The sequence below is a fragment of the Capra hircus genome, chromosome 19, assembly GCF_001704415.2.
Source record: "Capra hircus breed San Clemente chromosome 19, ASM170441v1, whole genome shotgun sequence".
Classification (NCBI taxonomy): domain Eukaryota; kingdom Metazoa; phylum Chordata; class Mammalia; order Artiodactyla; family Bovidae; genus Capra; species Capra hircus.
Window position 1 is genome coordinate 26,252,073 of NC_030826.1, and position 23,143 is coordinate 26,275,215.

General features: G+C 51.7%; 4 protein-coding genes across 8 annotated transcripts; 2 read left to right on the top strand and 2 right to left on the bottom strand.

Annotated features, from left to right (window-relative positions):
- On the top strand, nt 412-3,735 carry PFN1 (profilin 1). The gene is made up of 3 exons (XM_018064540.1): nt 412-1,127; nt 2,568-2,760; nt 3,384-3,735. The coding sequence occupies exons 1-3, from the start codon at nt 996-998 to the stop codon at nt 3,479-3,481; spliced, it is 423 nt and encodes a 140-aa protein (XP_017920029.1). The 5' UTR covers nt 412-995; the 3' UTR covers nt 3,482-3,735.
- RNF167 (ring finger protein 167) lies at nt 4,210-8,932 on the bottom strand. 2 transcript variants are annotated; one of them, XM_018064528.1, is made up of 10 exons: nt 8,586-8,932; nt 7,954-8,453; nt 7,791-7,871; nt 6,486-6,611; nt 6,304-6,391; nt 6,053-6,143; nt 5,727-5,832; nt 5,491-5,584; nt 4,785-4,865; nt 4,210-4,706 (listed from the first exon to the last, which is right to left on the bottom strand). In XM_018064528.1, the coding sequence occupies exons 2-10, from the start codon at nt 8,035-8,037 to the stop codon at nt 4,408-4,410; spliced, it is 1,050 nt and encodes a 349-aa protein (XP_017920017.1). In that variant the 5' UTR covers nt 8,038-8,453; nt 8,586-8,932; the 3' UTR covers nt 4,210-4,407. The 2 variants fall into 2 exon arrangements, with proteins under 2 accessions (XP_017920017.1, XP_017920019.1); XM_018064530.1 differs by lacking the exon at nt 7,791-7,871 and having other exon boundaries at nt 8,586-8,837.
- On the top strand, nt 8,901-11,714 carry SLC25A11 (solute carrier family 25 member 11). Its single transcript, XM_005693458.3, has 8 exons — nt 8,901-9,132; nt 9,727-9,879; nt 9,966-10,172; nt 10,359-10,449; nt 10,531-10,621; nt 10,707-10,806; nt 10,899-10,950; nt 11,089-11,714. The coding sequence occupies exons 1-8, from the start codon at nt 9,038-9,040 to the stop codon at nt 11,242-11,244; spliced, it is 945 nt and encodes a 314-aa protein (XP_005693515.2). The 5' UTR covers nt 8,901-9,037; the 3' UTR covers nt 11,245-11,714.
- Nucleotides 11,954-16,480, bottom strand: GP1BA (glycoprotein Ib platelet alpha subunit). 4 transcript variants are annotated; one of them, XM_018064525.1, is made up of 4 exons: nt 15,991-16,478; nt 15,021-15,754; nt 13,233-13,347; nt 11,954-12,834 (listed from the first exon to the last, which is right to left on the bottom strand). In XM_018064525.1, exons 1-4 carry the CDS (start codon nt 16,150-16,152, stop codon nt 12,688-12,690), a joined length of 1,158 nt encoding a protein of 385 aa, XP_017920014.1. In that variant the 5' UTR covers nt 16,153-16,478; the 3' UTR covers nt 11,954-12,687. The 4 variants fall into 4 exon arrangements, with proteins under 4 accessions (XP_017920014.1, XP_013827514.2, XP_017920015.1 ...); XM_013972060.2 differs by having other exon boundaries at nt 12,747-12,834; nt 14,834-15,754; nt 15,991-16,480; XM_018064526.1 differs by having other exon boundaries at nt 12,747-12,834; nt 14,852-15,754; nt 15,991-16,479.

Genomic DNA, 23,143 nt, shown 5'->3' on the forward strand with positions numbered 1-23,143 from the left:
TGGGCAGGGCTGGGACGTGGAGTGAGGAATGAGGCTGGAGCTGATCCAGTGAGTCACAACCCCCTGGAGTCGAGGTGGGCTCCAGTGAGTACCGCTTGTGCCGCCCGGGCAGATGCTGGGGACAGAAGTGTCCCTGGTGGGTGCCTTCAATTCTGAAGACGGCCGGGGGTATTTGGTCTAATTTCCTTTTACTACCCTATTTCTTGAATAAATAAAATCAAGAGGGCAGAAGCGGCCAGGCACACGCCACGCCTCGCCTCCGCCCCTTCCGCCCGGCGGGAGACACGTCCCCGGCCTGCCTGCCCTCCCCGAGGGTCCAAATCAGTCCCGCTTGGCGCGCCCGGGCGCGCGCCCGCGAAGCCCGCCGTCTGCCCTAACCGCCCCACGCGCTTTCCCTCCCGGCCCCGGCGCAGGCGCGGGCGCACGCGCCCCGCCGCCGCCCGCCGTTCCTGCCCCCGGCAGAGGTGGGGGAAGGGGGAGTCGTTCTGTTTAACCCTGAGTTACCCGAATCCTCTTTAATTTGCTAAATTTGCAGTTTGCTAATTCTTACTTCTTTCACTTTCCTTCTTCCCTCTGGCTCACTACCTTTCCTTCCACTAAAGTCTGATAGTTTAGGCGGAGTGGAGCGGGCCCTAACCTTAACCCATCCGCACCCACCCCGATTCTTTTTGCCTCGCTTTCCATCGAACTCTGCAAATTTTGCAATAGGGGGAGGGATTTTTTAAAATGCATTTGCAAAGTTCGGTATCTGGGCAGGAGAGGGGAGGGAGAGAGGGAGTGGGGAGCAAGCCCCGCCCCCACCGCCCTTTGCAAATAAAAATCTAGGGGGGTGGGGAGGAGCAGGAAGTGGCGGTGCGAGGGCTGCTGCACAGCTAGCAGAGCCGCGGTCCGGACGGCAGCGCGTGCCCCAAGCTCTCCGTCTTCCCCCGCCCGCCAGCCCGAGCCCAGCCCGCGGCCCCAGCAGCAGCCCCGAGAGCAGCCCCAATAGCAGCGCCATGGCCGGGTGGAACGCCTACATCGACAACCTCATGGCGGACGGGACCTGTCAGGACGCAGCCATCGTGGGCTATAAGGACTCGCCCTCCGTCTGGGCCGCCGTCCCCGGCAAGACCTTCGTCAACATCACGGTACTGAGAGGCCTGCACAGTCCTGGGGACTGGCCCGGCTTGGACCCTGAGGGAGGGACTCGGGTGGGGGCGGGCGCGGTCTGCGGAGGGCGGCGAAAGGCCGTGACCCGGTCCTTGCCCTGGAAGTGGCGCGAATGGCGGCTGCACGTGAGCGGGCCCCTCCATGGCCCCCTGAATCCTCCGCCTCGGGCGGCGGCGCCCAGCCCGCCCGCCGCCCCGCTTTCCGCGACGGGGCGTTACATCCGGGGCACGGGGCGGGGAGGGTGCGCCGCCCGGTGCGGCGGCCCACTTCCGCCTCCTCCAGGGCGGGTCGGGCACGCGCCGTAGTTTCTACCCAGGATTTTGATTGAGCAGGGACTTGGGGACCCCGGGACCCCTAGCTCCACTTCCGGCCGCCAGCTCGCGCCCCTTCCACTATTGTTCCTCTGAAACGGGAGGGAGCCCCAGTCGCATGGCCTGGGTCCCTAGCCCGATCTCCGTGGGTTCCCTGCCCCTCCCAACTCCATTAGAGAGGGCTAGGGCGCCACACGACGACCCCCTCCCCGCCAGTCGGCCGGTCGGACTCAGCATTCTTGAGAGACCAGTCCCGGGAGTCCCCTCGCCTTCCCTTCCCGCCATCCGGCAGGGCCTGGAGCAGGGGAACTTTGTGAGAAGTTCTAGGACAGTATAAGTGAAGGAAGAAGGGATGACTGCTGCTGTCCCCATCACCAACTCCCCTGTCCACACTGCCCGGAAGTGGGGAGGGGGAGCGGAAGTTCGAAAGGGGGGGAAGGGGATTTCCGGGCGGGAGGGGACCGGATGTGGGGATTTGGGGTGTAAGGGGGAGGGGAAGATACGTTCCCCGGGGTATCTAGACCCGAGAGCTGGCTGTCGGGTCTAGCCCCATGCCCCCTCCAAAAGTTCTTCGACTTTCCCTGAATGCCCCCAGGCATCTGCTTCCTCATCTTAGAGCATAGATACCTGAACCTAAACTCTAGGTTACTTAGAGACCCAGGCGTCCGGGCCCCTAACAACTCCTGCAGAACCTTTGACCAAATAAGGGCAAAGTTGCTTCTCCTGCTTTGCCCGCCCCCTCCCTTCCCCTCTTCGCTTCTGCTTTTCCTGAAGGAGAGTTCTGAGCATCCAAGGCTCTCCACTCCATTCTCTTAACTGGTTTTTGGCCCCATTTATTTACTGGGTTTGCTTTCCCTATTAAACGACATCTAAATCGACATCTGAGTCAGAGGACCATGTTGTCCCTTCCTATTACCATTCTCTAGGTTTCAAGATCATATTTTTGTGCACTTCCAACAATCCTGAGTTTCTCAAATTTCACGAATGTGTACAAAGCACATAACATACACCTTTCACCCCAGGGGGCTTAGCTTCCTTGAGAAATGGAAGACAGGTGAGAACTTTGGTGTATTGACTAACTTGCTGGGTGCTTGGTTCCCTTTTCAGCCTGCTGAGGTCGGTATCCTGGTTGGCAAAGACCGGTCAAGTTTTTTCGTGAATGGGCTAACGCTTGGGGGCCAGAAATGTTCTGTGATCCGGGACTCACTGCTGCAGGATGGAGAATTTACCATGGATCTTCGTACCAAGAGCACCGGTGGAGCCCCAACTTTCAATATCACTGTCACCATGACTGCCAAGAGTGAGTTCTTACCCATTCTCTAGCTCCAAAATCCCTAACGTACCTCCTTTTGTTAATCTTTTGGGTTCTTCTGTGTGGTCACTTAGCATGAAAGGATCAAACCAGGTTTCTACTCCCAGCCTGCCGGATGCTGGGGCATCGAGTTGTTGCTCTAGTTCTGTCTCAGTGCCGCACCATACGCCTCACCATACGGTGTAGAGAAGTTGAACTGTATTACCTCTTAAGTTCCTTCTTACCTTGAGCATTTTCAGAGGAGAAACTCCCTGTTTTCTTGGAGGAGGTAAAAGGTTCATCGTAAGTCAGCATTCTGCTCTTCTTTTGAGCTCTTTTGTGAAAACTTGGAGGTGGCCGGCTCATCCACAGCCATTTCTAGCCTGAACACGAGTCAACAGTCCGGGAGCCTTTGACCCCTAAATTTTACTGTGCTCCTTTCCAGCCTTTAAGCTTGATTTTCCCCTTTTGAAAAGACCTATTGTTTCAGGGTGACTGACAGCCTGCCTGTGTGTGGGGGGTTGGGAGAGATGAGGTTGGGTTACAGCCCCCAGGGTTGGACAGCTGCTGAACAGCTGGCAGGGGGTGGGGTGGTGACACCTGGGTCCTAGCCTCCTTTCTCTTTCCTCCAGCGCTAGTCCTGCTGATGGGCAAAGAAGGTGTCCACGGCGGTATGATCAACAAGAAATGTTATGAAATGGCTTCTCACCTGCGGCGTTCCCAGTACTGACCTCGTCTGGCCCTCCCCTCACCACTCCCCACTGCTTTTGCACCCCTCTCCTTCCCACACACATACATACACCATTTTTATTTTTTGGGCCATTACCCCACACCCCTTATTGCTGCCAAAACCACATGGGCTGGGGGCCCGGGCTGGATGGACAGACATCCCCTGCCCCCAACCCATACCCCTCCTGTGTGTGGTTGGAAAACTTTTTTGTTTTTTGGGTTTTTTTTTCTGAATAAAAAAGATTCTACTAACAAGGTGCTGTGTGGTTTTAGCCTGGGTGTCAGGATGGAGGGCAGTTCTTGTGACCTGTCTCCTTTATCCTGGCTTGGGGTTAGAAGTGGCAGGAGAGTTTAGGAACTACAAAGTCTAAGATTTTGAGCTTCTTGCTTTCATTTCCAGGATTAAACACCTGGCCAGATTGGCCAGGCCTTCTCCAATAACATATCCAGCACTAGGTCCCCAGTGTGCTAGCTAGATGAATTGGTGGATAATGGAACAGAGCCATCCAGACCAGAGAATGGGTCCAGGCCTGCGGGCAAGGCAGAGCCAGTTGAGTCATCCTCATGTGTGGGTGGGGCTCTCCCTCTCTGAGTCACAACAGATGCCTACTGGGGCTGTCCCCAAGACGGCAGGTTAACCTCCCCTCCCCGCACACCCCTGTATGGTAGAAAGGGGCAGTTCCCCAAAAGATAATACATTTCCCTGTGTGAGAATGATCTCACCCTTCCTTAGTCCACAAAAACAGTTTTATTAACCCAGTAAGTGAAGACCCTGTCCCTTTGTACCCCAAACCCCTTCAAAAGGACGGAGCTGGGTAAGGGGAGAAATCTGGGGTGGAAGTGTTTCCTATCCCTCAAAACTAGAAGACTGGAGAGAGCAAGAGGGGCTGTGCAAACAGGTCATCAGAGCTGGTGCGGAAGGGAGTATTAAACCAGGATGGCAGCTGAAGAGGTAGAGGGTGAGGGGTCTGTTGAAGACCCAGGAAAGACAAGGGGTGCTGGAGCTAGAGAGCCAAAGGAGGAGGGAGGTGTGGGGCTGGAGCCCAGAAGAGGGGTCCGTTCTGAGGCAGGCTGGTCCCTTGGCTCCCCTTCCTCATCACCCTCTTGTCCCTGGGTTTCTTCCTCCTGCTCATCATCCCCAGGACCCCGATGCACAGGCTGCTTGCAGATGGGGCAGGTCTTCCGGGTTTGAGTGAGCCAGGGGTCCACACAGCGGCTGTGATAAGCTGCCAAGAGGAATGAGGTAAAGCACCTGATGCCTGCTAGGGGCCTGGGGACATGGGCACAGGAAGTGAGGGCCTCACCGTGAGCACAGGGGAGTACTCTCAGCTTGTCCCCATCCTCATATTCGTCCAGGCAGATGGCACACACATCATACTGGTCTCCTAGTGGAAGAAGAAAGTTTTTACAGAACCATTCTGAACCAGGGCCCACAGGAAGTCACTCTGGGAGGCCTGTGCTAAACCTGCAAGATATTTTTCTATCTCTAAAGAGCCAGAGGAAGAGCTAAGATGAGCAGGGTGGAACATGAGGAATCTGGGGTTAGAAGGCACAAGCAAAGAGAAGCAGAGGTAAGAAGGGAAGTGGGTTTTCTGGGGGTTAGTGTGAGTGGAGAGATAGTGAGTGGGAGGAGAGGAAGTGGGGCGGGGCTTCTGCCATAGCCTTATAAGGGCATTGGAGGCTCCAGGCCTGAAGACCCAGCCCCTTCTTACCTGTGCCTTCCTTCTCTGGCAGCATCTTCCCCACTCCTATTTTTCTGCTTCATCCACCTTCTCTCTTAGGAGAAAGGTCCTCCATCTTTCCCCCTCCCCCCAACTATTCTATTTAATCATCTTTGTTTTCCATCTCCTGCTCTAAACCTGTTCTATCCTTTTATGTACGAGTTTAAAAAGGAAAGATGGCATCTCAAACTGACATCTCCCTGCCATCTCTGCCCCTTATCTCCTGGGCTTCAACTCCATCAGAACCAGGTGAGTGGTGGGAAAGGCCTGCTCCTCTGACCCTCCTCACCCTTCTGATAGTCATGTGTAGGGATCTGTTTCAGCTGCTCTTTGGTCAGTCGATTCCGCTGGAGCCGTTTCCTATGCTGGATGCAACGAACTATCTGGTGAAAGGGAGTGGATGCATCAGTCTTAGAAGCAATCTGGACAATCCAGTATAAACCATCCCTGTCTTGCAACCCCAGAGCCAATCTGGCTTTAAAATCTGGCCTTGACTCTTCCCATCTTGGTCCCTGAGCTACTCACCATCACTGCTCCCATGGCCAAAACCAGCAGTCCTACAATCCCTGTGAAAGGGATGAGGTAATAGCCCAAGGGGAAGCTATTGTCTGGGACCAGAAGCACCCGAGCCCTGGGAAAAGGAAGACCAATATCAGAGGGGCGGAAAAGGCAAAAGGGCAATGAAAGAGGGACAAAGTAACTGGCTCTGGACAGGGCCGGTGGGGATGGGGGAGAAAGTACCAAGAGGAAGAGTATGATGGGCCTGAGGCTGAATGGTTGGGGCACAGGCTTGGGCTCCAGGATGGCATGGAAGTGCTGAAGGAAGAGTAGGAAGGAGGGACAGGTCCTACCCCTTCTCGTAGACAAAGAGGGCACGCAGGTACTCGGAGCTCCTCTCCCCAATAAACACAGACGGGATCCAGATCTGCTGCTGGATTTCCTCTGCAGGGATGAGGGCATTACACTGGGGACCCAAGCTGCCACACGAATCCTTTGACTCTCTTGTCCCATCCCACCCAAAGCACTGATTTCCCTAAGGCTCCACCCCTCCTGCCATCCTCTCAGTCTAAGCTCTACTGAAAATGTAGATGTCCAGCCTTACCACTATTCCACACCATGTTCAGAAGTTCATTGGAATTCACATTGTGTACCACAGCTGCACCATACCCAGCCTTCTGAGCATTTAGGACCTAGGGAGAAAAGGCAGATAAGAAACCGTCATGGGCGTTGCCACCTTTTGTTCCTGGTGCTCACCCTCCCAGCTCCCACACCACATTCAGCAACCTTGAGGTCAAAGTTGCAGTCGAATCTTCGAAGCAGTGCAATAAAGACTGACCCGTTGACCGGGGCTGGGGGTGGTGGGGCAATGGGGCTGCAGGCATTGTCTGGGTGAGCCTCCACAAGGAAGCCCTGGGGAAGAGAAGCAAACAACAGTTGGATTTCATCTCCCTGGGTTCTGCTCCCCACAGGTTCCACCATGCACACTGGCTCCCACATCCCGCACATCCTCGTTCCTGGGGTTGGTCTGAGCAACCACACCAAAGTCGGAAATCTACCTCTTAACCTTCTGAAGATGCAATTCTGGGCAAACAACAGCCCTTTACTAGATTCTGCATCATCCCTCTCTTTCCCACATGAGCTAATCTGTACCCCCACTCCTGGCTAATTCTTCGGCCTTCCAGTTCCCCACTCACTGTAATTCGATTCTCCATTCATCCACATCACTTTCTCAAGTTATTTCACATTCTCTGCTCTAGTACATACATGTTTAAAAAAAAAAAAAGGAGGTATTTGCGCTGAGCCCCCTGTTACCAAACTCAATACTTCCCCCAAGAATGAAATCTTAAACCAGTCTATCTGGAGTTACATGATCAGCATTAGTGAAGTAATCTGCCTGATAGACCCCTTCTGTCCCCTAAAGCAAGGTGATTTTGCCACAAACAAATCTTTGCTGGTATAACTCTTGTCCCACCCCTTTCTGCCCATAAATCTTTCATTTTGTATAGTTCTTCAGAGATCTATCTGCTGGGTTCATGGGTCATTAGATAAAAGCCAGTAAGAGCTTTAAAATTCAGTCCTGTTGAATTTTATTTCTTAACACCTCCCTTTAATTTTCCAATTACCCATCTTACAAACAACAATACCGGTATTTATGGTCCAACTGAGTTCCTGCTATATGGTAGTCTGTGAAAAAGTACTACAAAACTGCTTGTCTAATTTAATCCTCCCAATAATCCTGTGATAAGTTCTATTATTTTCCTATTTTACAGTAAAACACACTAAGGCTCAGAGAGATACTTAACTTGTCAAGATCATAAGGGCAGTAAGGCTCTAGAGACCCTACTGATGAGCACCACTAGCCCTACCTGTTATCTTAGTCCACTTTCAGTTTCCCTTCCGAGGCCCAGAGTTCTAGGAGTAGACTTTGTCTTTTACCTCCAGATTCTGGACTGCCACCACACTAGACGTGCTCTTGCACTTAGTCCTAACTTGACACTTTTCCCACTAACAGCTTCATCCAAGAAAGCCTCCTGAACCTCCACCCAGGAGAGATAATTGAAGGAAACAGGAAAAAGGGAAGAAAATCACCTGAAGTCCCTCCTGGCTCAAAGCAGCCCCGAAGAGAGCTGGGAGGTCTGCAAAGTCCATGCTGGCATTGTGGTCCGAGATCTGCGGACAGGAGTCCGTGTTGGCCCTTTAGCCTGCAACCTCTCCCTTCAGCGCCCTTCCCCCATTGGCCCCTCCGACTCACCGCTCGAATGAGCCCCCGGCTGGGGGCCGCTCCCCACAGCACAGTGACCACAACCACAGGAAGCGGGAAGGCCGCAGGGTGCATGGCAGCGGGAGGAGAGGCGGAGGGGGCCGCGTCCGGATAACAGGAACAGAAACGGAGTTCTGCGCCCTCTCTGGCCCTCCTTCAGGATCCCAGGGGTCCAACCACCCCCAGGTCCCACTTCCCAGCTACATGGGGGCTCGGGAAAGGACCTCCGACTCGGGGAGTGAGGTACCCAACTAGTCTATTGGAGCTGGGAGGGAGAGACTAAAAATAACCCTTTTCTGATATAGGAATAAAACCAGGAGAGGGGACGGAGACCAGCACAGGTGACAGAAAAACTTCTGGAAGGGAGGGGGAGCTCAAAGGGGTGGGACTTCCGGCCAGGTGGGCCGTCTTCCCATCCCCTGGAAGAGTTTCCGGCAAAGAAAGTCAGGCCGCTTCCAGCATTGGACGCTCACGACTAAGGACTTCCGGTTCTAAAAGACCGAGTAAAAGGTCAGAGGTGGAGGCAGTGCCTGTGGCGATGAAAGGAGCACCGATGCATCAGATGACTACTTAGTCGTTTCCCCGCTAGTGCCTAGGACCCTGCAACACCCAGGTTTACAAACCTGTCCTCCTTCTGGCCGCCGCGGTACCTTCAAGTCTCGCGAGAGGCTTCACCACATTTCCCTCCCACCAGCTGACAGCTTCCTTTATGTATCGCGAGAGACCGCCTAATTCTGACTAGCCTAGCTCAGTCCATCTCGCGAGATCATTAGATACCCTCCTCTCCGTTTTCCCGCGATTCCAATTCGATAAAAATTGCGCCTTAGCTTCGGCTTCCAAAATCAGCCACACCCCTTCCCGCATCCATTCTTGAAGCTCCTCCTTCAGCTCCGCCTTACTCCCGGCCGCCTTTGCGCTCGCGCCTGCGCCTGCGCCAACTTCCAGCTCGCGCTGGACCTGAGAGCCGGAGGGGCGTGCGCGCGCGCCCTCGCCCCTGTTGCGCGCGCGGTGTCACCTTGGGCGCGAGCGGGGCCGCGCGCGCACGGTACCGCGAGCCGAGGGCCATTGAGTGGCGATGGCGGCGACGGCGAGTCCCGGGGCTTCTGGGATGGACGGGAAGCCCCGTACCTCCCCTAAGTCCGTCAAGTTCCTGTTTGGGGGCTTGGCCGGGTAAGCTCAGGCCCCAGGGATGGGACAGGAGGAGGAAGGGACGGGTGCAAGGAACCGGGCCCGGTTCTTCTTTGGGTGTGTTGCAGTGAACCGAGCTGACACGGGGTCAGTGCTGTCCCCATCGTATTGCAAGATACTTGATGGGCTGCCAGGATCTTTTCACCCATCGCAGGGCCTCTGGGCTGCATGCACGACCCCCACCAGACCACCTGAGTTTCCCAACCTATTGCTTGACTGCGGGACTGTATGGGGTTTCAGGTCATTGCATGGCTCCTGCTGGACTATATGGGGTCCCAGATCATGAATGCCCACCTCTCCTTGGATTGGACTGCACGCAGTCCCGGGGTCACTGCTTGACACCCTTGTTGCTGCGTGAAACGCTTTCGTTGCATGGTCCCTTCTGGACTGCTGGACTTTTAAGACCCATTGCTCTTGATACAGGTAGAGACTCTTGTACACGTGTCCACCAGCTTCTGAACACTTAGTCAGTGGCATGGCAGGCCCTGCCCTTTGTGACCTCTTGTTGTTGAGCTCCAAGGGACTTTGGTAGATCTGAGACACCTAGCCGTTGATGCCACCCCTGTCTTCCCCCAGGATGGGAGCTACAGTTTTTGTGCAGCCCTTGGACCTCGTGAAGAACCGGATGCAGCTGAGTGGGGAAGGAGCCAAGACACGAGAGTACAAAACCAGCTTCCATGCCCTCACCAGCATCCTGAGAGCAGAAGGGCTGAGGGGCATTTACACCGGGTACTGGGGCCAAAGGATGGGGGTAGGTTGTGGGTTGACAGCTCTAGACCTGGGCTTGACTCAGATCCCTTCACTCCTCTCCCCAGGCTATCAGCTGGCCTGTTGCGCCAGGCCACCTACACTACTACTCGCCTTGGTATCTATACCGTGCTGTTTGAGCGCCTAACTGGGACTGATGGTACACCCCCTGGCTTTCTGCTGAAGGCCGTGATTGGCATGACTGCAGGTGCAACTGGTGCCTTTGTGGGGACACCAGCTGAGGTGGCTCTTATCCGCATGACCGCTGATGGCCGGTGAGTTCTAGGTCTGAGCCTGCCCCCAGCACCATTCCCTGGAATCTAGTATGAAAGAAGTGATTTCTTATCCTAGATCTAGGGCACAGCATTCACCTGTTCACAGCATTCTGGCCTTTCTTTCTTTGCACCTGTGGGGGCAGAGTGGTCTAGCCCGAACTTGGCCTCTCCCTGCCTTCCCACCAGGCTTCCAGTTGACCAGCGTCGTGGCTACAAAAACGTGTTTAATGCCCTGTTTCGAATTGTCCAGGAAGAGGGGGTCCTCACACTATGGAGGGTGAGTAGAGGGGCTGGAGACTTAGGGGACCTGGGGTCCAGTCTTGGGCATTTCTGACTCCCCCTCCACTCCTCACCCCAGGGCTGCATCCCTACCATGGCTCGGGCTGTCGTCGTTAACGCCGCCCAGCTTGCCTCCTACTCCCAGTCCAAGCAGTTTTTACTGGACTCAGGTGAGACCCAGAGCTGAGCCCTCAGCTCCCAGCTAGCCTGGACCAGCTTCAAGCTGACTGCCACCCCCTGCTTCACCTCCCCCAGGCTACTTCTCTGACAACATCCTGTGCCACTTCTGTGCTAGCATGATCAGTGGCCTGGTCACCACTGCCGCTTCCATGCCCGTGGACATTGTCAAGACCCGGTGAGTATCTGGACAATCTGCACAGACCTGGGCCTGGAGAGGGATGAGAAAGGCCCTCTTGTGTCCTCATGTCCCTGCCTCCTGTCCTTCAGGATCCAGAACATGCGGATGATTGATGGGAAGCCAGAATACAAGAATGGGCTGGTGAGGAACCAGAGCCTGGGGCTTGGGCTGCAGGATCGGATGCTGGGAGGCAGGGGGAGAAGGCAGTAGCTGGGTAAGAGGAAGGGGACCCCAGAGGCTAGGTCCTAGCCTCAGTGCCCTGCCTGCCTTCCTGTCTAGGATGTGCTGGTGAAGGTCGTCCGCTACGAGGGCTTCTTCAGCCTGTGGAAGGGCTTTACACCATACTATGCCCGCCTGGGCCCCCACACTGTCCTCACTTTCATCTTCTTGGAGCAGATGAACAAGGCCTACAAGCGTCTCTTCCTCAGTGGCTGAGGCAGGTGAGGGGCCTGGAGTCACTGCACCGGGCCTCCGTTTCACCCCTGCTCCTACAGTCAGTGTGCCCCCCAACCCTGGGGGCCTGGACTCTGCTACCCTGGGCCCCCTCTATTTATTTTCCCAACACAGTGTGGTTCCCTGCTCTACGGTTAAAGACTTCGGTCTGTCCTGCCCAGCTCCAGCTTGCCCTCCTTGCCCTGATCAGCATCATCTCTGTCCCTGGCTATACCTTGGGGGGACCTTGGAAGCTCACTGGGGATTTCTGGGGCCTCCTTGGATATTAGTTTCAGGGCACATAGGACAGCAGAAGCCCCTCCATTCTCAGTGGGGAAACCAAGGCAGGGCTGAAGGGACAGGAGAGAGCAGAAGCCGTCAAGATGATCAAAGGTCTGCAGTAGGAGGACGTGGCCCTTCCTCCCTCCACCTCACTGAGGACATAATCAATAAATTGGATTGCTGACACCACCCCCAAATCTGGAGAGTTGTGGGCACAGGACGGGGAGGAGACCGGACAAATGAGCAGATGCTCCTGGAGAATAGGAACTGGAGTTTGTAAGAAAATTATTAAAGAAAGAGCACTCACGGTTTTTATACAAGTGTTATATATAAATCAGTCATATTGCAGCAGCTGACACATGAGAAAAACCCAAACTCCAGTCTTCCCAGCCGCTCCCCCAAGAACTCGGCAGACGCCCAGGTTGTCTCATGTAATCCCCAGGAAGAGCCTTGGGAGTCTGGTGACTGCTTCTGCAGCCTGAAGAGGGAGGGATTACAGCCTGAGAGGAGAAGGCTGACCTTTGAGGTTGGGGGCGGTCAGCGGGGAGCAGGTCATGGAGTGGACACACAGTCAGGCCCCCAGAGCCTGGAGGCTTAGGAAGGGGAAGATGTTTGCTGGAGACTTGATCTGGGCCACAGGCTGGGGAGGGTGATTGCCTTCTTTGTTTCTTTAGATGTGAGATACCAGGCCCTGCCCTCAAGAAGTTTAGAAACCTCTTAGGACATAAAAGGACATAGGAAGGTCAGTTGGAAGAAGAGCCTGGTGCTTGAGGCCTGAAGGCTTCTCCGGAGCCAGGCCAGAGAACAGGCAGGCAGCAGCTGAGAGCTGTCCCCTTGGCAGAACCCGTCAGTAGAAGCAGAAGTTGAGCTCAACAGCCTGGCGGTGCAGCCCGGTCCTCCCACCTCTGCCTCTTGTCTTACCCGCTCTGCACACTGCTGGCCTGGGCCGCAGGAGCTGCTTAGGGACACTTGAAGCCTGGATCTTGTCCTTAATGAGTTCCAAATCCAGAGAGAGGAGAGTGACACAGAAACAGAGTCACCAGCAGACCATTGCAGGGTGACATGAAGCACCCAGGCCGGTCTGGGCCAGGAGAGACTGCACAGTAACCAACTGGTCAGGGAAGCAGGGCGGGGAAGCATTTCTGGCCCTCTGAGAGCAAAGGCTTAGGGAAACTCTGAGGAGCCGGTAATCTCTGCAGAGCCTAATAGCAGGAGCACAGGCAGTGAAGTGTTTGCTGGGAGAGGGGAAGCCGGACCATTAGGTGGATTGGTGCACAGAAGTCGTCGGTGGCCAAGCTCAAGAGCTGTCTTCTATTATGGGAAGAGTTCAAAGCAAGAAAAGAAATGTCAGGGTTCCACATTAGGAAGATTCTCCCTGCACCACCCAAAGGAGGAAGGGGTCTCCCTGGAGCCAGAAATGCTTAGCCCTCACTCGCATTCTCTGGACCCCAAGTCTGGGCTTGGGCTAGAGGCAGGAGAGAAAGTCTGCCCAGCATGCTAAGGGGAATGGCGGAGCCCACAGCACCTGGGGAAGAGAAGTGGGCTCCATTTGCCTGCCTCCTGGCTTGAGAGCAGGAAACCTGAGATTAACTCAGTAAAACCCACCAAGATGGTGCACACTGCCAGGCTCTCCCCTGCCCTGCCCTGCCCCCCTGGGCAGAGCAGGAGAGCTGTGTTTCTGGTGCCCCCCAGTGCCAGGAAGCACCCACCTGGCCTAGTACTGCGGGCTGCAGGCAGATACCCTCAGTAGCATCCCTGAGCTCCCAGGAAACTTCTGATTCTTGACTTGGAACTTGCTCGCGGTGGCCTGGTTGTTGGTGACCCCTGGAGGAGAGAAGGAAGGCACCCCGGGCAGGGGAGGCGCAGGTCAGGACTAGAGCTTCTGAGCAGTGCAACTAGGGTGGGGCAGATGGGGCCTTGGGAATGCTGGTGAAGGCGCCCCAGCCTTGTTTCCCTCTCCCTGCACCACCCAAAGAAACAAAATTCCATTTTAAAATTATGTTTATTGTACAAATAACATTACGATGGTGGAAAACTAGAAAATGGTAAACAGAGGAAAAGAACAGGAAACCAACCCCTATTTATACCATCCAGAGACACTCAGGGCCCACACGTTGACACATCTTTTTCCAAGTTTTCCTTAACAGGTACACTTGGGAACCACCTTTACAATGTTATTTGCCCTTTCCTAAAACTTCCCCAAAGTGATAGTAATAACCTACTGGTCTGGGAACCCCACCATCTATCCAGCATACGGAGCTCTGTTCGGTGACCTCCCCTCCAACTCCTGCATGATTTGTTGGGTCTGGGACTGTGCAGGGGAGGCTCCTGATAAAGGCACAGTAATGAAGACCTCCTTGACCCTGTGCTCCATACCCACCCGCCCCCTTTTAGACCCCAAAAGGAGAGTCAGACTCTTGTCTCGGGGTCCCCAAACCACCCACCTTCAGAGGCTGTGGCCAGAGTACCTAACACCCACAGTCCCTAGCAGATCCCCACCACGACCCAGGCTCAGGGCCGAAGGCCGCCGACCCGCCTGCAGAGGCCCCATGCGGCCATTAGGCCGCACCCACAGGAAAAGACTAGAGCGGAAAGTGGGAAGTAAGCCTTGGAAGAAAAGCAGCCAGGCCCGGTGTACCGTCACCTGCCTTCCCCTTTGCAGCTCCAAGTGCGCCGTGTGGGTGGCCGTGGCCAGGGCCCATGGCTTCACCTGCTGGACCCAGCACAGCAGCAGGATGAGGATCACAGAGGCAACCAGGAGCCAGAGGAGACCCAGGATATAGAAGCCCAGGAACAGACAGCAAGAGTCAGAGCTGAGAAAAGGGTTGTTACTGGAACTAGCCAATCCCTGGGCCTTCCAGAGGTTGTCAGATTCAGAGATGATGGTTATGGTGGATTCTAAGATAGTGGGGAGTGAAATGGATTCTGTGGAGGTTAAGAATATGGTTGATTGTAAAGTCTCACTTATGGGTTCTGGGGTGGTCGGGGTAGTGGGCTCTGGGGTGGTCGGAGTAGTGAGCTCTGGGGTGGTCAGGGTAGTAGGCTCTGGGGTGGTCGGGGTAGTGGGCTCTGGGGTGGTCGGGATTGTGGGTTCTGGGGTGGTCGGGGTTGTGGATTCTGGGGTGGTTGGGGTTGTGGGGGGTTCAGTAGTGGGTTTTAGAGTTTTGGAGGAGGTGATGGAGTCTATAGTAATTGGGATCGTGGTCAGTTTCTTAACTGGAGGCAAGGAGGACACCTGACTGCCTGGCGAAGCAGTCAGTGCTAAATAGAGCAGGTCCCAGTGCATGGTGTGGCTAGAGGGGCTGCTTACAGTGTTCACGACATGTACCTCCTGTTCCTCATCATATTCATCGTAGTCCAGGTTGTCCCTGTCACCAGGGATGTTGCAGCCATCCCCCGAGAATTTGTAGACGTACGTGCCATTCATATCGACACATTGAACGCTCTTCACATCGGGGGTCATGGCCTTAATGTCCACATCCTCCTCCCATACGTACACGTTGCTGGGGTTGTCCTGCAGCCAGCGGCTGAAATAGAGGATCCCGCAGTCGCAGGACCAGGAGTTGTTATGGAAAAAAGCGTAAGGCAGGAGGAGCATCCCAAAGAAGCCCGTTGGTATCGTGCGCAGCCTGTTCTTTTGGAGGTAAAGGGTGTCAAGTTCCTCCAACCCTTTTAGAAGCTCAGAGGGCAGCTCTTGCAAGTCGTTTTCAGCCAGGTTGAGCTTCCTCAGGCGGGGTGTGGGCACCAGGAGCTCAGGGGGCAGAGTCCTCAGCTGGTTTCCGCGCAGATAGAGCTCGTGGAGGTGGCTCAGGCCACGCAGAGCGTTAGGAGGCAACGAGGTCAGCTTGTTGAAGGACACGTCCAGGATAGAGAGAGCTGGCAGTGCCTGTCCCAGCTCGGGCAGGCTTCTCAGCTTATTGTGGACTAGATTCAGGACCTCCAGCCGCGGCAGTTTCGCGTCTGCCTGCAGGCTGGTCAGCTGGCTCTTACCCAGGAACAGCTCAGTGAGGTGGGGCAGATTCACCACGGATGCCATGGAGAAAGTGCCCAGGGGGTTCTCACCCAGGTGGAGGATAGCGGTGTCGGCCTGCAGGTTTGGAGGCGGTGCCTTCAGTCCCTTATTTTCACAGTTCACTTCTACCTGGCTGTCCTTGTTGCCGACTTCACAGATGGGGATGGGGTGTGAAGGGCTTGGCAGCAGGAACAGCAAGAGGAGGAGGGACATGGTGACCTGCGGGCAAGGGGGGCTTGAGTGGGCACCCCTCAGGCCCCCAGCAGTATGCCTCCAGGCCCTGGCCCCCACTACGGCCTCTAGGATTGTTCCAGAAACTCACCTCCCACACCTCTCTCCCTTCATTCTCCTCTCCTCCCCTTGACCCGCAAAGCCTAAACTACTAGCTCCAGCCCTTGGCTGCTATCCCTCCCTCAGGCCCCGGCCTCCCCGAGCCCTGGCCCCAGCTCACAGACCAGCAGAAGAACCTCCGGAGACACAGAGCTTCTTCCAGGGTGCGACTTGGTCCTTCTGTCTTCCAGCTCCAGGGAGGGCCTGATTAAGGGCAGGAAGAGGGTAGGGATGGGGAGGAAATGGCAGCCTGATATGGGCTCCCGGAACCCGGGAACAGCCTCCATCCTGGACACAAGCCCTTATCACATCCTTCCACAACTTGCCCTGAGCCCTCCTTTTGGCTCTGTTCTCTCCTGCTCTCCTCCTACCTTGGGGAGATAGGGGGTGGACTCCAACCACCACTTGCTTCCAGGCTTAAAAAACCTCTCCAGCTGCCCTCCTCATTTCCCCTTCACAGCTGCATTCTTAGAATTGCCTACTTTTAACCCTGGCCTCCCTCTCACTCCTCACTCTCCTCTAGGCTGCTTCCCACCTGCCCCCTACTCCATGGACTCAGTCTTGCCATGTACCCCTGACCCTCTCCACCCACCCGACACTCTTTCCTCCACACCATCTTGTTTTCCACAGCCCGCATACCTGTGGCCACTCCCACCTTGGGACTCATGACAGTAATTTTTTTTCTTTTTTTACTTTCTTTTTGGTTGAATTGGAGTTGATTGGCAAGTTGATTGTTCTGCTGTTACTGCCAGTGACTCAGTTACACACATACATACATTCTTATTTATCTTCTTTTCCATTATGGTTTATCCCAGGATATTGCATATAGTTCCCTGTGCTATACAGTAAGACCTTGTTGTTTATCCAAGAGGAATTTTTTCTTGGTTTTCTTCCTGCTTCTCTAGCTGACCTTTTTCAAATCTTGTTTGTGGATTCCTCTTCTTCTATCCTTCACGAGAGATTAACCTGCCCCAGAGTTCAGTCACTGGCCTTCTTCTGTGATGCCGCACAAACCCCTGAGCTTCTCCTCATCCACTCCCTTGCCTTCGACCACCACTTGTCCCCTCAGTGACTCTCAAGTCTTCATCTCAAGCCCAGACCCCTCTCCTGAGACCCAAACACATATGTCCCACCGCCTTTTGAATTTCTTGGCTGTCCCACAGGCCCTGAAGCAATATGTTCAAAAACTAAGTTCATCGCCTCTCTCTGAATAGCCTGTCTTCCTGTGTTGTCCAACCTGGTGAATGGTTTTGTCATCCGCTCATTTATCTAGTACAAGCAAAATCCCTGAGAGTCATCCTTAGCTCCACCCCCTATTAAACCTGCCACCAAGTCCCACTGGTTTTCCCTCCCAATGCCCCTCAGCCCCCTTTTTTCCACCCTCACTGCCACCATCTTCATGCAGGGTGCCATGTTCTGTCCACTGTGTCTCTGTGACAGCCTCTCCACTGCTCTCCCCATTTACTGACCCCCCCCTCCTTCTCCCCAGCTGAGTGGTCTTTCAGAAATGCTCGTATCCTTCCACTGCTTGAAATTCACCAATGGCTCCTTGCAACCCTCAGGAGGGAGTCTGAGAACCCTAACAGGCCTACAGAGTCTTGTAAGATCTAACCCTTGTCCACCTGTCCAGCCCCTATCTCTTCCTTCCTTTCACTGAGCTGGATCTTAGATATGGCATGAGAACTCTTGGTTGCGGCATGCGGGATCTAGTTCCCTGACCAGGGATCGAAACCTGGGCTCCCGGCATTGGGAACTCTGAGTCCTAGCCTCTGAACCCCCAGGGAAGTCCCTAATCCCATCTCTTAATGCTCCATCCTTGACTCTAGGTTACTCTCTTTCTTGTGCCTTCTCACCCTTCATCCCTTTCTGCCTAACTTACTTATCTGGAGAGTTCCAACCCAGAATTTCTTCTTCTGAAAAGCCTTTTAGGATATCCCAAGACCCAGCTGGATGCCTGTTTCAGATAGATGTCGTATCTGTTGGTCCACGGCCCCTTCCATGATGAAAATATCCTATTAACTGTCCCCTAGAAGGGGTACCCTGCAATCGCACAGGCCTGCCCCTGTCTGCTGGCTGGTGACTGGACAAGGAACGGATACTTGAGCCAGGTGCAGTTAATCCAGAGACCTGTTAGTTATATAATTTGTTGGCTGCAAAGAGTACTCAAAGACATGAAGAAAACAAGGCACTAAGTAAGTAGCAAGAAGCGAGGTGAAGTTACATAGAGCCCACGACATGGAGTAAGGCCTCTGAGGCTGTGGGGGTTTTTTGCCATTTTGGCATCAGTTGGGGTTTTTAGTTGGAAGCAACAGAAATTTTTTCTACTTAATTTAGGCTGAAGAGGAACTTATTGAAACTACATTGGCTACATCACAGGCTTCTAAACGAGGGCTAGAGAACCATACGTGGGCTGGTGTAGCTAGGAACAGAGCTGAGAACCAGGCTGCAGAACCAGTCTGGCGAGGAAATCTCTGCTCTCCCTGCAAGACCAGGTCTCTGAAGCTTGTTCCACTGCAACTGCTGGGCCAGGAGCTCAGAGTTAGCACAGCCTCCTGACTGCAGAGAGAGAATCCTGCGTTATCCCTCCTGTGTTGTGATACTAACTCCAGATTCAAAGTCTGGGTTTGAGGGACTTCCCTGGTGGTCCAGTGGCTAAGACTCTGCACCCCCAATGCAGGGGGCCCGCCTTTGATCCCTGGTCAGGAAACTTAGATTCCACATGCCACAGCTAAGAGTTCACATGCTGCAACTAAGCTCTGGCACAGTCAAAACAAGTAAATATTGAAAAGTCTGGGTGTGAGTCCTATTGATCTGTACCTATGACCCAGTTACAAAGGAGTCTTGGAAAGCAAGGTATCTGGCATTTTCACCTTCTATAATACAAGGCAGGTTCTGCTTCTCCAAAGATTTCCATGTTGAAGGATTTTGCAGACACAGAAAAGGGATTCATGTGCTTTAACACCTACTGAAACAGTCCTAATATTTTGCTTTCTTCACATGCTGATGGGCTGAATTTTTTCTAATTTTGCATCGTTGAATGTTTCGGATTAATCCTACTTGGCCATTATGAATTATTCTTTAAACATAGTTATAGGTTAGTTTGCTCAGATTTTATTCAGAATTTGTACATGTACAAAGTTAGAAAATAGGTGTGGTCCATAGATTTCTTTGGGGGTACATTTATCTCTCTCTGTTTGTTGTGTTCAGAGTTCTACTGGTCTTGTAAAATAGGCTGGAAATTTTTATGTTCTCTGGAAAAGTTAGAGATCATAGGGATTTTCCATGCAGTTTTGGTGGAATTCACCTATGAAACTGTCTGGGCCTGAAGACACTTGTGGGAAAACTCCTCAAATACCTTTTCAATTCCTTCTCTAATTGTTTCTTGAAGCTTCTACATCTTGAGTCAATTTTTGTAACTGTTATTTTTCTAATACAATATCTCTTTCATGTAGCCTTCAATTTATTGTCATAAATTTGCACATTTTATACTTTTATAATCTGTTAAAATCTCCATACCTGTAGCTATAACCCCTAATGTTGTTTATTTGTGTTTTTGTTCTTCCTCTTCTCTGTCTTCCTCCCTGCCTCCCTTTCCTTATTGACCAAACTTGCCAAAGATTGGTCTGTTTTAGTGGGCTAGTCCAAGAACCAGGTTTATTATATTCACGAGTCAATAGCTGGGGTTTTTGATTTGAAGACAAATATCTACTTTTATCTTGAATAATTTCTCACACTTTGAGCCCATTTTCTTTATTTTGTAATTTATCCTTTGAAGTATAATTGATTTACGATGTTTTGTTAGTTTCTAGTGCACTTATTTTCATGTCCTCTTTCTACTTTCTTGAGTTGAAATCTTAGTTGACTTATTTTCAATCTTGATTTTCAGGTAAACTCATTCAGTTTATACTTTTCATTTGAGTGCTGCTTCATGTCATCTCACATGTTTTATCATGTAATACCTAAGGTGAATATTTCTGATTAAAAATTTTTATTTATTTGGCTGTGCTGGGTCTTATTTGTGGCACGCAGGAGATTTAGTTGAAGCATGTGAACCCTTAGCTGCCACATGTGGGATCTAGTTCCCTGACCAAGGCTCAAATCCAGGCCCCCAGCGTTGGGAGCAAAGAGTCTTAGCCATGGACCATCAGGGAAGTCCTGAATATTTGTAATTTTTAAACCCAGCATCTATTCCTTTCAAATAAGAGGACCCTGTTTCTTTTGAGAGATTACACCTCCCCTGATGAGTGCAGACTTGATGGGAGTAAGAATCCTGGCCTGTTGCTTTGGAAACCAAAATGTCTTTGGAAGTTCTTTCCACTAGATCCTTCCTGTTAGGAAGGATCAGTCCAGGGATGTGATCTAATCATGGACAGTCATACTCCTTCTCCTAGGATTTCAAACAGTGAATGAGGCCACAGAAGTAGAGAAAATAGGACTGGACTTGATTCATTTCGACAAAGGGCTCAGGAAAAGCTGTAGAATACTTCCTGCCACTAATTCCTCAGAGTCACCTGATTTCTGAGCAGTCCTGGATTTCCAGTGTTCACTTGTGGCCAGTGAGCTTCTGCATCTTTTTAAGAACTCTGTGTTGGATTAAGTTAGAGTTGATTTCTGTTGCATGCATCCAAAGAAGTCTAATTTAGGGCTCTGGTTGTGGTTTATTTATTTTTTAAAATCATTTATTTGTTCGTTTTGGCTGTGCTGAGTCTTTATTGCTGCTTGGACTGTTCTCTAGCCCCCAACTACTCTTTATATATAAAGAGTTACTACTACTCTTTGTTGCAGTGCATGGGTTCTAGGGCACGCCAACTTCAGTCGTTGTGGCACGTGGGCTCTATAGTTGCAGTTCCCGGGCTCTAGTGCACAGGCTCAATAGTTTATGGTAAACTGGCTTAGTTGCTCTGCAACAATGTGGAACCTTCCCAGATCAGGGATTGAACCTGGGTCTCCTACATTGGCAGGTGAATTCTTTACCACTGAGCCACCAGGGAAGCTCTGTGGTTCATTTTTAGAGTTTGTGCTGAAGACATTAGTTGGAGGTCTGCTCAAGACCCATTTAGCTTTTCTTCTTTTGAGAAATTACTCATACTCCATCCTTAGAATTTTTGGTGCAAATGACTCCATCTTACCTGCATATGTTGACCTAAGTTAGTCACTAGACTTCCTCCCCTTGGACAATGGGACCTCCTCCCTTTCCTCCCCTGATACAAGTTGGTAAGGGTGTCCCATGGTGAGAGTGACTGGTCCAAGGATGGAGACAGAAAGTAAGTTGGTCCTTTCATAATGAAGCCCAAGACTTCTGTTGGTTGGTTGAGGTATGTGTACTTTCTCTGGATGCGGACAAGGAAATAAGTAACCCCAGGTGAGTTGTTGGCATCTATTTTGTGATCACAAGGGGATCTGACCTTAGGATGAAGTTAATACCAGGGAAGTTATAATGAAAAAAGAAACCAGGTCCTTGGCATCACTGATTTTGAAGTTCAGTGAGCCAAAAAGCCTCTTAATTTTTTTTAAACTGGTTGTTATTGGAATATCACTTGGAACATAATGAACTTAAAGATTGTATTTTCTATTTTTTAAAAAGTGGAATTATTTACAAAGATACTTTTAAAAATTTCAGGTAGACTTTTAAAAATTAAACTTCTTATTTTGAAACAACCATCAATTCACATGAGTTGTAGGAAATAAGATGGAGATCCTGTGGACTCTTTACCCAATTTTCCCCAGTAGTAACATCTTGCAAAACTGTAGTACATCCAGTATCACAGACATGATATTGACATTGTTCTGTCAAGATACAGAACATTTCCATCACCATAAGGATTCCTCATGTTGCCCTTTGATACCCTTAGCCTCTTCCTTCCTACCTCCCCACCCCTCCTTACCCCCTGACCACTACTCATCTGTTCTTCAATGCTATAATCATGTCATTTCAAGAATGTTATATTGGGACTTCCCTGGCGGTCCAGGGTTAAGATCCCAAGCTTCCAACTCAAGGCTGTAAGGGAGCACAGGTTCAACCCCTGGTCAGGGAATTAAGATCCCACATGCTGCACGGCATGCCTCCCACCCCACCCCCCACAAAAAAATGGGATCATACAGTATATAACCTTTTGGAACTGGTTCCCCGCCCCCCCCCCCAACTCAGTGTAATTCTCTGGAGATTTGTACAGGTTGTTCTGTGCATCAGAAGTTCATTGCTTACTATTGCAGAGTAGTCTTCCTTAGTACGTATGTTCTACAGCTTATCTGTTTACCAGTGGAAGGACACGAAGGTGGATCCCAGTTGTTGACTTATTACAGATAGATGTGCTGTCCATGTTAGAGATTTCTGTGTGAACGTAAGTCTTCATTTCCCTGGGGAAAATTGCTCTGGAATGCAATCTCTAGGTCATATGGTAGTTGCCTGTTTATTTTGGGAGGCTTTATCTTTGGGTTATCCTTTGAGTTTATCCTGTTTGGGGTTTGCTCAGCATGTTAAGTGTGTAAGTTTATGTCTCCTGCAAATTTGGATAGTTTTTAGCACTTATTTCTTTAAGAACTGTTTCAGCCTCATCTTTCTCCTCTGCTTCTGAGGTTCTGATGACATATCGGTAGATCTTTTGTTGTAGTCCCACAGGTCCCATGGGAGACTGTGGCTTGTGTTTTGTTTTTTTTTTTTTAATTTTATTCTTGCTCTCTGTTGTTCAGAATGGGTGATTTCCATTATTGAATCTTCCAGCTCACTGATTCTTTTCTCCGTCCCCTCCATTCTGTTGCTGAACCCATTCCCTGAGCTCTTGTTTCAGTTATTATATTTTTTCAGCTCTAAAATTTCCATTTGGTTCTTCTTTAGATCTCTTTCTTTGGTGAAGCTTTCTATTTTTCCATTTATTTCAAGCATATGCATAATTTTTTGTGAAAGCATTTTATTGTGGCTGCTTTGAATGATTTTTCAGATAGCTCTAACATCTCTGTCCCTTTGGGTGGTGGCAGCTACGGACTGGCTTTTTTCATTCAGTTTGAAACCTTCCCTGGTTTTGGTACATTGACTAATTTTTAATGAAACAGGAGTATCTTAACGTTATTTTATGAGACTCTGGATCTGATTTAAACCTTCTGTTTCAGCTGGCTTTCTCTGCTACTGCTCTGGCAGGGAAGGGAGGGGCACTGCCTCCTTACTGCCAGGCAGAGGCTGAAGTTCACATTTCACATCCAAACTGTGGACGTCTCATGAGTGAGGGTGGGAGTTCCAGGTCCCCACTGGGTCACCACTGCCACTTGGGGCGGATGCCCTCA

What these genes read in the sequence shown, in the direction of transcription:
- PFN1 (XM_018064540.1), top strand. Translation starts at nt 996, where the DNA reads ATGGCCGGGTGGAACGCCTACATCGACAACCTCATGGCGGACGGGACC. An exon ending in AGACCTTCGTCAACATCACG is followed by an intron (nt 1,128 to 2,567) that starts GTACTGAGAGGC and finishes TTCCCTTTTCAG; the next exon opens with CCTGCTGAGGTCGGTATCCT. An exon ending in TGTCACCATGACTGCCAAGA is followed by an intron (nt 2,761 to 3,383) that starts GTGAGTTCTTAC and finishes TCTTTCCTCCAG; the next exon opens with CGCTAGTCCTGCTGATGGGC.
- GP1BA (XM_013972060.2), bottom strand. Translation starts at nt 16,152, where the DNA reads ATGGAGGCTGTTCCCGGGTTCCGGGAGCCCATATCAGGCTGCCATTTC. An exon ending in CTCCGGAGGTTCTTCTGCTG is followed by an intron (nt 15,755 to 15,990) that starts GTCTGTGAGCTG and finishes CCTTGCCCGCAG; the next exon opens with GTCACCATGTCCCTCCTCCT. An exon ending in AGGTACATGTCGTGAACACT is followed by an intron (nt 13,348 to 14,833) that starts GTAAGCAGCCCC and finishes TCTCTCCTCCAG; the next exon opens with GGGTCACCAACAACCAGGCC.
- SLC25A11 (XM_005693458.3), top strand. Translation starts at nt 9,038, where the DNA reads ATGGCGGCGACGGCGAGTCCCGGGGCTTCTGGGATGGACGGGAAGCCC. An exon ending in CGCATGACCGCTGATGGCCG is followed by an intron (nt 10,173 to 10,358) that starts GTGAGTTCTAGG and finishes CCTTCCCACCAG; the next exon opens with GCTTCCAGTTGACCAGCGTC. An exon ending in GTGGACATTGTCAAGACCCG is followed by an intron (nt 10,807 to 10,898) that starts GTGAGTATCTGG and finishes CCTGTCCTTCAG; the next exon opens with GATCCAGAACATGCGGATGA.
- RNF167 (XM_018064528.1), bottom strand. Translation starts at nt 8,037, where the DNA reads ATGCACCCTGCGGCCTTCCCGCTTCCTGTGGTTGTGGTCACTGTGCTG. An exon ending in GCCGGGGGCTCATTCGAGCG is followed by an intron (nt 7,872 to 7,953) that starts GTGAGTCGGAGG and finishes TCCTGTCCGCAG; the next exon opens with ATCTCGGACCACAATGCCAG. An exon ending in TGAGCCAGGAGGGACTTCAG is followed by an intron (nt 6,612 to 7,790) that starts GTGATTTTCTTC and finishes TCTCTTCCCCAG; the next exon opens with GGCTTCCTTGTGGAGGCTCA.